At 37.4% G+C, this 12,130-nt stretch overlaps 1 protein-coding gene across 1 annotated transcript in view; it reads right to left on the bottom strand.

The window, feature by feature from the left end:
• LOC134804334 (uncharacterized) overlaps positions 1–9,848 on the bottom strand; it is a 59,203-nt gene extending 49,355 nt beyond the window's left edge. The window contains exons 1-2 of the mRNA XM_063777343.1: positions 9,654–9,848; positions 8,959–9,581 (exon numbers count right to left, since the gene is read on the bottom strand). Coding sequence (XP_063633413.1) covers positions 8,959–9,581; positions 9,654–9,780 — 750 coding nt within the window. The 5' untranslated portion in view covers positions 9,781–9,848. The remainder of the gene's footprint in view (positions 1–8,958; positions 9,582–9,653) is intronic.
• Between the last annotated feature and the right edge of the window lie 2,282 nt (positions 9,849–12,130).

Raw genomic sequence — 12,130 nt, 5'->3', positions numbered from 1 at the left:
TACCCACCGTTAATATTTATGACACTGGGTATAATAAATAATGCATTCTACTACTTTTAGTGTGACATAATTAGACACAAAATTTATCAGCGTTTTAGAGTGCGCCACGATTGAAACGTTAGCGGTTATTAAGTGTTTAATAAATATTATAACTTATTCATAGCAGAACAGTCAATTTATTAAATAAAGTAGGTACATCACCGCACTCGACAACTGAAAACAAAAGGTTAGGCTTATAAATAAAGACCATATTTACATACATAATAAATATCTTAACGACACATATAAATTAATCGGAACCTAATATTTCAAAATTAATAAATGAGTACTTATATTGTGAAAATAATATTTTGAATTAATGGTCAATAAATTCGAATTCTCCCGTCTTCAAACCTGCGTTGCGATTGATTCCTTGATGACAATAACGCATGTGGTATAAATACGTGTATGTAATTAAAAAACGTAAGTAGTATTTAATACAGTTCATTTTCGAGTACTTTAGTTAGTGATTTAAGATTTACATCGACGGATCGCAGGGCGTGCGCTTCGCAGCATGGCCACTTTACCACCTGTCGTTATATATTTATGTCTACACTATAGGCCTCACTGTTAGGGACTTCGATATTGACAAGATAACATCCTTAATGTGATGTGTTTGATTTAATAACAAGATTAAGTTTGTACGTTGCCGGGTTGTTCCGCGATAACGACAATTTAACTATGGAAACAACTGTTAATCACGCGACTTTTTTAACACAATCAACCTTTATGGAAATGCTCTATTAACCAAAATATTATTGATTTTAGAAAATTCATTGCATTAGCCGAACAGTTGAGTTTGTCATGAATTAATTCTTATTTTATTTGATTGGTTCCTTAATTTAATAAAATGTAGTAAGGTAACTTGATCTTGCTAAAGTTACTAAAACTTCGGCTAAAGTTACTCAAATTTACATAATATGAAAAAAGGTCTTTATACAGGATGCTATTTGTTACATCTGACACTATTCGACTTTCAACTGCTGTACAGTTAAATGTAAAAATATGGGTGTAGACAACTAACTCAAAAATATGTCCCATAGTTCTTAATTCACTGACATAAGAGTTATGGGACATATTTGTGAGATGATTTGTACACCCATATTTTTACAGTTGACTGTATCATCCGCGCTCCCCGACACAGTTTCGGTCATAGTTAAACCTTGATGCAACTAGATAGGGTCCAACAATGACCAGTTACCTGTGCTGTTGTTTGTTCATTCGGGCACGTCCATCCGTCCGTCAACCATCAAAGAGGACCATCAAATTACTATATTAGGATACTCAAGATTATCTAAAAAACTTGTTTAATGCGTAAGTAAGTTACCTGACTCAACGGCAAACGCATTTTACAATAAAACATGTTACAACTAGGCATAGACGGGAGACGTAAGACAGCGTATATGGTAGGTATAGTGTACGGGTAGATACATTTGTGAAGAGGCTCGAAATATCACTATAGATGGACGAGTTAGTTTGAGATACTATCGTTTTGACTTAGAATTAGCAGTTAAAACTAGGTTAACCAGGCACTTTGCAACCCACTATCCTATTTAAATATCGTGCGACAGAGATCGTGATCGCAATAAGCAACAATTCAATAAAATGCACGCACTTTTGTCCCAGAACCGTTGCAGAAATGAATCATAAGTTATTTAAGTATTTGATGTAATCTTTTGAAAAGATATTGATATTCTAGCATAAGGGAGTTGAGGGAAGGCGCCGTGTGGCTCCGGGTTCGTGCTGCGACGCCCCAGGACGCCTTTACGCATCAGGGTGTTCCGCGGGCACATTGTGGTGGCGACGGGGCAGCTATATAAAACAACTGACCAACGACAACCTCCTACCAAAACGACATATCTTAACAGGTCTCCGTAAGAGACATGTGCCTCTTCGGCGGGCTGAATCACTGACTTTATTACGAACCTTGGAGATTCGGAGAAACAAAGGCTGAAGCTTTTTTTTATTTGGCGACGTAACAGGGCATTGGACTTGGGTTTATTACTAACATAATAAGTATCAAATAGTAGTAAACTTTCGTAGTATAGTTCATTACAGCTAGAATAAATATGGTAGAATAATATAGTTGTACGAAAAGTTAGTAGAGAACTCCTCATTTAAGTTACTGCTTAATATAAAATTAATTATTGTTTATCTACCTACGTATTTATGAACCTATGTACACATGTTCACTTATTATCGCTAAACTAATTATTAGAATTTAATTATTTTTTGCACATAAAGTAGGTATATAATGGACATAACCTACTTTAGTTTTAGATATCCACCTGTACAGGCACAACTTTATTACAAGTCCTACAACTACAAATAACGAAATCTATATAGCCTATAAAATAAGGGACATTTTCGTACTGAATTGCAAAGACAAAAACTGTTGCGAGTTCCATTCACTAAAACCAGCAGACAAAGATGCGCGAAGTAGATCTAACGCGAGATCGCCCCATGTTAACTCATTCCCCGTTGCTGTACCGCAAGAAACATTCAATTGTCTTCACGTTTACCGTATTGACGCATATAATACCCACTTTTATCTTTCAATAGGCCTGTGTTAATTCATCCGTCCTTATTTTCCATCAATTCGACAAGGCTCGTTAAGTGTGGCATCCGCGTTGATGCCGGTGAGTGATTCTCAGGCCGAATGGCAGAGGGAACAATGAAATCGGTCATATTTTCCTGCCAACTCGCAGCAGACCGTGATAACTTATCTCCGCATCGCGTATAACAACTAGAATACGTTTAAACTGAACGTTGATGGCATATACTCAAAACAAAGCTTATTTTCGCTACCTTCTTGAAGGATTTATGGCGCATAGATTACACAATTTAATTTGCGAGTTCGCATCAGGGCTTCCTACGATTCCCGCGAAGCCGTCAATGTAGGAATCTGGCTCTAAATGGTCCACGTGAAATCTAAAATTAAACGCGTAAGGGGCGACTAGTGTAATAAAAAGGTTTAACAGGGAGCTTAGCCACTAAAAACGAATTGGATTTCAAGTTTAGCACATACTTAAGCAATGATTAAGGCAGCTCACTTACGGACCTCCCCGATATGCAGTTTTCTGGGAAGTAACACTGAACGAAATTAGTAGGCAAGTCATATTGCATTATAAAGCTGAACCCGCAGCGTGGTGCTTGGGGCACGAATTACCTTTTTTTAGGTCTTTATACGTAGGCACGTGCGGCTCGGACACACGACGGTAATTATTGGACGACAATCGACCGCGAGTCACGAGCCAATGTTCAATCGTATGCACTGTGAATATCGATGTTAGGATATTCAAGGAGGACCCACTGAACGCGACGCTTTAAGCGTAAGTTTAACGCTGTTAAACAGCATATTAAATAGACTATTACGAAACTTTATACAACGAGTAAGTATGTAGTAGTCTCCATTCCAAAGACCATTTTTGATTTAGAATTTTTTTTTGTTTGATGGTCGTACTCGAAGGTGAAAATAAAGATGTTTTCAATATTTAACTTTCATTTGAGTATGGCGCTAACAGATGGCATAGCATAGACTCCTGTTGACATCCTTCACGTAAGGATCCCTAAAAACACGTGTCTCATCCGTTGCGATTAGCATGTAGGAATTCGGAACACATGCAGAGATGACAAATCTGGCACGCGACGGAAACTTACATGTAAACCGTTAATTTCTAATCGAAATCATCTATCAAATTTAATGATGTATCTATGGATAGGAACTAAATGGTAAAGCTCCACTCGTATTCTGGCGCACTTTTTATAGGTTGGGTTTAATTTAATTTAGTTTTAAAAAACTACGCTGACGAGCGGATGTATCTCGTCATCTATTTCAGTGTCGACGTAAGTAGTACAAGCGACATAGGTTACGGAACATATTTGGTAGAAACGATTTCATAAATGGTTTTGTCCTAGATTGTCTATTACTAGTACATAAACGCGCATAAGATGAAGTATGTATCTGTTCGTAAGTAAGTAAGTATTAAACGATAAATTTGTTTTAGTGCTACAGATTTGAACAATGCAAATATAGAAAATAGAGTTATACACATTTTGCGCCTTAATTAAAACACAACTCTAAGTATCTACTTAAACCATCTGTAGCTTAAGTAAAAAGGCAAATTCACAACGATAATACATACCTATATATTTTAAAGAAACACAGAAGAAAGGTTTAAAGCACGCCGTTGACCTAACAACACTCAACGAGGTGTGTACGGCAGTATAAAGCAATCGTAAAGTCCATTTGGCGTGAGGCGTTATGTAGACTAATATTGTCGTTAGAAGCTTTTGTTTCCGGAATCACAGCTAAATTAAGACAGTAACTTGATTTCAGACATTAGAAATACTACGCTACAACTACAGTCAGCATCAAAAGCAACGTATCTAATAGCTTAACAAAAAGAGATACGTCTCTATAAATATACAGATCAATTAAACTGTTGCATTGGTATACTTTTGAACGCCAACTGTCGAGAAAAATCTCTACTCGGAAACATTTCCAATACATATTTGGCAGTGATTTTGGGGCGTTATAATACGCTACTAATAGATGCTGGCTGTACACAAGCAGCAGCGACGAGTTTACGTGTGTTTAATACAGGCCAGACACTATCACAAGTAATGACATTACATTAAAGAAATTACAATTCTAGTGAGAGAATAGAATAGAATAGAATGACCCGAATGACGGTTTAAATATCTTGGTTCAGTCGGTTAATCATACAAGCATCAAAAAAATTACAGGTTATATCTGAAATCCAAAATTGTAGGCTATTGGAACATTTTTTTCTTCATACATCATAACTTTTTTATATTTCCCACTCTAACCCATTCGGATTGCTCTGTAAAGTCTGTAATAAATATTCCCATGCCTAATGGCTCAGTCTAGGTACTGATCGAAACTGAACTGTGTCATCGTTGTAAACTTCGTTCAATTACGCATCCCTCGTGTAGGGGTAGTCCGAATGACTCGAAATTATTATTCTAAAAAATTTCACTCACAACATCCCCCCGGTTATATTTCAAATGTGTCCTTCGGGTGTAGTGTAGCATTATACCGATATGGGTTAGCATTATGTTTATTATGGTGTTTTGCAATTTGTCATCCTATTAAATTAAAAGAAATTATGCAAGAGTTATGCAGTTGACTCTACGTTGAAAGCAAATTAGCGAATAGCCTATTTTAGGTTTTTAGGGTTTCGTACCCAAAGGGTAAAAACGGGACCCTATTACTAAGACTCCGCTGTCTGTCTGTCTGTCCGTCTGTCTGTCATCAGGCTGTATCTCATGAACCGTGATAGCTAGGAAATGTTCACAGATGATGTATTTCTGTTGCCGCTATAACAACAAATACTAAAAACAGGATAAAATAAATATTTAAGTGGGCCCATACAACAAACGTGATTTTTGCCGTTTTTTGCGTAATGGTACGGAACCCATCGTGCGCGAGTCCGACTCGCACTTGGTCGGTTTTTTTTATTAGGCCAGTGTTTTGGTTTCAGTGCCAGAATTTATGACGATCTTTTAACTATATTTCCAAATTTTCTGTAACTCCAATACACTCTGACGGAAGGGCTCGAAGGGCCGCATATCTCGGGTACAATCGACCTCTTTTATCCCTTGGTTAGTAGACTATAGATAACAATCAATTTGACCATCCGCTTGACGGACGAGGGCTAAACAATTCAATTAGAAGTGCCAGGTGTCGACGGCATTAACATTCTATATTCATATCATAATAATTATCAATAGAGTAACCCTCTTCGAGACGTTCCGTGTTTTAGTAATGTAGGTCGCCTGAATGCTTGACTACAATGCCAACAACCTACTCATTATCCTACTCTATGTTATTTTTTCCCAGTTTCAACTCACTAAGGTTGTCCGGAAGAAATAAAATCTGTAAAGACTGACTGATGCCTGGTAAAAACATAAAATCCGTATACTTGTGCACTTCGCTATTAGGTTTGCTTTGCATTCTTTAGAGTAGGATCAGTTAGTGCCAGTGCACCATCCGCACTTGACAGACTGATCAACATCACCCGGCGCGCCGCGGCGGTCCACTATGAAACTTTCCATACAATAAAATTTTGCGAACGCTTTAACGGTGAAAGACGGTTTGGTGCAACCGACCCTTAAACTACGATAAATAACAAAATTTATGTTAATATATCGTTGACATTTAATAGGTACTCTGTAGTTGGGGTCTAAATATTAGTTAATACGCTTTTATTCCACAATGTCGTTAGTGAATGAGAATTTAACACATTTACGCTTTCTTGGAATAAATTGGGGATAATGGGGTCCATCCAAACAGGTGCTATGGTCGCCGCGGGCGGCCGGACCTCAAATTTGTGTAATTATTTAAGCCCATTCAAAGCAATAATTATGTAAGTAAATAGTATTGGTGGCTTTTTAGGACAAAATGATACTCTAGCCAGGGTCATAATTAAAACACGATTATGTTCGATGCAGTTACGTGGATAAAAACATTAGGACAACCAGTGAAAATTAAGTTAGATTTTGTAGTAGTGATAGAACAAGAAAGAAATGATTGAAGGTTTGTTTTTTTACTTGAAATTGTTAATCAATGTTTTTTGATCAGCTTCATTAATTAGAAAGCCCTATTACTTTTACTAGCTTCCTTATTTAAAGGGCTGCACTATCTAGGTACATCAAAGTGTTGCACATATCAAAAACATTCTTAAAAATATAAAAAGAGCTGCGTTGGTAGGGTTAGACTAAGAAAAGTCTGCAGCGGTTTTGATAGCCCACGCAGTGCAGGTGTTATTTATACGTCATAATTTCATAGGCGTTTGACGTTTAAAATAACACTTGCACTGCGCGGGCTATCAAAATCGCTGCAGACTTTTCTTGGTCTAACTCTAGGTACCTACCTAAGTTGATTCTCTCAGGCGTATTCTGATTTTAATAACAGGTTATGAATTAGATACTGGATTAGTCATGGATATGATCTGTCAGTGTGAAAAGTGACATTTCTTCAACCAAAAACGTCCACTTTGACACTGACAGTTCACATCCATAAGTAATCCAGATTTAATTAATACCTAGTCTGTTGGAATGCTGCTTTTAAGACAGGTTAATAGGATCGGGACAATAAAACCAGTGGGTATCCTAACTGGCCTGTTTGGCACGTGCTAATGCTTTATTACCCGACGAAGACGAAACAAAAAGGTTATACCGAAACGAGATTACGCCGACGAACACTTATTTATTTATCTCGACGTCTTGAACATGCCATAGTGCACTTGGTAAAATTGTATAATATAAGGTTGAAGGTTTTATAGGGACCGTGCGCGTTGGAGGGTATGCCATCTTGTGGCCTGAATCGGAAACATATGTGGACATGTACATTGCCAAAGGTAGTGCTACCATCTACCGTTCTCGTCGGTAAGTTTCCTTGTGCATAGTAAGTTCTGCCATCTTGTGGGCTACATCGGAAGCATAAACGACACATTTACGCCTCGCGGCAAAAATCTGACGGCTCCTATGCTGCCCCCTATAGTTCATGCACGGGGCCTATAGATACTTATAGTTAAATCCGAAATTAGGTAAGTACGTCTTTTATGAACACGCCGTGTAAAACGATTTGAAATGCATTATAAGTACATATTTACTAACTAGTGTGAATATCATAAAAATCCTTAGTTTCCCCATTGAAACTTCAAGATTATAGATATAATTAAAAAAAAATGTTCGTTAAATATCACCTGGAAGGAAAACAATACTTTAAATTGCTTATTAAACAAAGTTTTTTAAAGGTTTTACAGATATTTTAATGAAATTACAACATCCTACATCCCGTAACACCACATTCTCGACATGATGTACCTACATAGTTTTGTGAACCGCCAAACCCTATTAAGTCATCTAAAACAAAAATAACACTTCTGAATATTGTGAACCATTGATCATAGCTAATAAACCCTGTGTCAGCAAATAAATAATGTGTTTATAATTATAAAAAGGCATGGCCAAGAAAAACTATATGATGTTACTGCTGTCAAAAGATTCAGCCAATTCTTCAGTGAGAACTGTGAATTCCCGGTTTTAGGACTGAATTTAAAAGAAAGCCAGTCCCGGGAGCACATCCTCAATGAGAGGTAGTGTTAAATGATTACCTCTATATAGAACAAATCATCTACACATCCACCAGAATGCATCACTAACGAATTCACTCTGGATGGCCCTGTACCACCTAATAACTTAAGGTGACAGATTACCCCAGGAGCGCTTAAGGTACATGGGGGTGCTACTCCCCAAAAGCTTGCTCCCTGTGTAAACATTTTTTTATTTAAGCAATCAATACTGTCAAATAAATTTGCACCTATATGCAATTAAAATTGTCCGCTAATCTACCCCGGCGCAGGGCAACAATTTGTATGGAATAGCAAAATTGCTAGCATACTTTACATAGCATAGCTCAGGGGCAATGTATTCAAAGGAAGAGTAATTGCTTTAAAAAAATCTGTTTTAAGCACATGTCTATGTTAAGACTCAATTTTAATTTTAATACTAAATATAATTCATGATCAATGAACTTAATGCAGTGTGTCACATATGGTTAACCAACCTTAACATGGGTATCGGTAGCAAGGCTTCCATAGAATTTAGTTCACCGACTGGCCTATATTTAAAAACTTGAATATCCTATCTTAGAGATCCCTGTACCCTGCCAAACCAGATCTGATTTCAAGTTTGCTAACAGTCCACCATATGTACACCTATATACATTGGAAGATCAGCGCTGGAAGTTGCCAGAAACATGCTAAGATGTGGCCATTTTGTGACACTTTATTCTCACTAAGTTCTTTTTATGTATGTCTATTGTCTGTGGGCTTACGAATAAAAATAATTTTAATCATTCTATACTAACAATGAATATTGATTACTAACCTGTGCACTCAAGTTTCCGCTCACTTGATGTTTTAGCATGTCTCCCTCTGATGCCATCCTATTAAACATCTGCTTCCGCTCCTTCACCGAGATCATCTGTTCATTGTCAACCAGCGTGCTTTCACTTTTTGATATGGCAGTAGACGACAAGGGCTCGGCTTTTGGCACCTCGCTGTCATCATTTGGTGTCGACAATGTCCGTTCTAGGGCAGCTACAGGTATACTGGTTCTTTTTTCAGCTGCTTTGTCAGCAGATTTTCGCCTTGGATGTACTTTGGGTGGGACATCCTCAGGTGAAATGTCACTGGGCAGAGTTAAGCTGATGCTAGACTCACTTTGATGCAGCGGGGAGGGAGTTTCAGTACTTGGCACAGCATTATTTGACTGGATTAAATTTGTTAAAATACTAAAGTCTTGATTAAGTTGTAATGGAGGCGGGGGCTGGTACGGCACCGACTGGGTGTTGCCTTCAGATTCTGATACACTGTCATTAGCAGCCATCTCTTCTTTTTTACTGTTGTTCGGCATGTACTTCTTTTTAAGTATCAACCATTTCTCATTGTTCTGATTTTTTATAATAGCCAACGCATTAACGTGTTTCTTGAAAGTGCTCCTCGCTTCATCTACAAATATTAGTCATATATTTTATTGGTTCTATGAAGACAATACAGGATAGTATTCAGTTGTTTACGTACCTCTCATGTCGGGATTCATAAGAAACACTTTAAAATGTTTTACCAACTCATAATTTGTCACTTTTCCATTATGTGCTAACATGAACTTTAATATTTCGTCAAAACTTAACTCTGTCGGAGTAGACATTATGTTAATAAAATTATTATAAAATAGTTAAGATAACAAATCAAATCAACTTTCCTCAAAACTACAAATGTCAAACATTGAGTTCTCTCACTTCTCTTCAAAGTCACGACGACGCCGCTGTACTGTCATCGGTTACCGTATTCTTCTTTGGTCTCCAGTAACCAATCAGAATGGCTCATTCAGTAACATACTTGGCTGTGATTGGAAATTATCCGCGGCTATTTGTACACCTAGGCCTAAAAACCGTTCCGTTTTAAGCATACGTCAGGTTTTAACATATTTTTTTTATAATCGTAGATTTATTTTCTATGGCGTACAGGGCGTACTTGATCTTATAAAAACTTACAGACTATACTACGACATATAAATACACACATATAGTTGGTCAAGCAGATCTTGTCAGTAGAAAAAGGCGGCAAATTTGAAAAAAGTAGGCGCAAAGGGATATCTTCTCATAGAAAATTTGAATTTCGCGCCTTTTTCTACTGACAAGATTTGCTTGACCATCTATAAATAATAATATTATATAATATTATATTATACTAGGCGGGCCCGCGGCTCCGCTCGCGTAAATGAAATAAAGAGTTTGTCTTATGTTTCGTTAATTACCGACATTATTATGTACCCTGCCAGTGTTCATAACTCTGTGATAGGGACTTCTTATTTGTAACCGTTATTTGGATAAATTAATTCGCAAATTTCTCAATAAATGATGTCATTTGATAAGATAAAATGATGGCAAGATTGTATTTTTTAAAATTATTATTTATTTTTATAAGCCCAGTCCAGTCAGCAAAAATGTTCATTAGATTAATTTCCGCCTTAAGACGAATTCGGACGACCACCGCCCATATATCGCCTTTTCATACAAACGTAGGTAGTCCCCATTTTCCTTTCTGGACATAACAATACTTACTACGGTGACGCAACGATCCAAAAAGACTCCTGTGGGCGCAGCACGGTTCCATTTTTACCGTCTATCACTATGCGCGTCCCTTTCGCACTTACGTACTTGTTAGAACGTGACAGGCATGGTGACAAGGGATAAAAACGCGACCGTGCTAAGCCGCCTGGGCTCCGATACCAGATCACGCCATGTTTCTCGGTCTTGCGATAGCTCTCGTCAGTCGCTATGGCCGTGGTTGAGCAGGTCTTGAGCAACGACGTCGTTTCTGCGGTACCTAGGATGTCCAATCGGGTGTCTCCCATTTCGTTGTCCCAAGTACGCTCTCTTCACGGCAAGATCCTCTCCCATTCTCTCTGTGTCCGAGCCACTGAAGCTAAGCCGCTTTGGTCTCTCCAATACCCAAATATATCGGAACACATCCTTATTTCTATGGCAACAAAGTTATATTACGATATATTTGGCTACTTTAGCCTGATCTATTTCATACTGATTGTACATTGGCTTCATGAATGTGTAGTTGCCATTAGATATATATCGTAGCCACCAAGGTCGCTCAAAAATATCTGAACATGCACTTTAAAGTTACATTATAATTTACATTGTTCAGACTTCAGATATTTGTGAATACCTCATCCACTCCGATATATCTGATGGTGACTTTCAGCAAGAAGAAAAATCTTACCTGGTCGAGTCGTATTACGCGAGAAAACAGTTTCCAAATTGATTAAGTATACCTATCTCTAAAGTCATCCCTTGAACTGATGGACTTCATATTAACGTATCCACTTTGTATTTCTGGCCTATCTCGGCAGCCCGTTCCCCGGACGAATGGCAATGTTTGCCGATGTCGAATTTCTTTTTGACTTGATTGACTGTGAATTCAAATTGACTCCGAATAATATAACTCAAAATAAATTTAAAACAAAATACAAATTATTAATAATATGATAATATTAATTTGATTGATGTCATATTTGGCATAAGTCACTCGTATGGGCGTACACTAAGGTTGAGGTTGACATCACTTTTTAAATTACTTCGTATAAAAACACGTAGGAATAACTGTATACCAACATGACAAACATAATTTAGATTACTTTACACCGAAACAAAACGAACCGAGAGTTGCCGAGAAATAGCCGATGTTCAGACAATAAAGATTGTTATGAAAATTTCTTTTCCTTTTTGTAAATTAAATACGCGTCGAAAGCGGTAGTTTTTACGTTCTACTTCTATTCCCATATTTAGATAATTGATTTGAACAGTTTTTTTTTATCATACGTGCGTCGTATTCGAGAAACGTGACAAAAACTTTTTTAGAAATTTGTAAGGCGCCATCTCGCTTCTTCCCTTGTTTTTTATCCCGTTCTGGTTTTTCAATTTTATATATATGATGATAAGCCGGTCAAACAAGTTTGACAGTAGAAAAAAGGCGCGTAATAC

Source organism: Cydia splendana, chromosome Z (genome assembly GCF_910591565.1).
Source record: "Cydia splendana chromosome Z, ilCydSple1.2, whole genome shotgun sequence".
Lineage (NCBI taxonomy): Eukaryota > Metazoa > Arthropoda > Insecta > Lepidoptera > Tortricidae > Cydia > Cydia splendana.
This window is presented reverse-complemented; position numbering and strand designations above follow the sequence as displayed.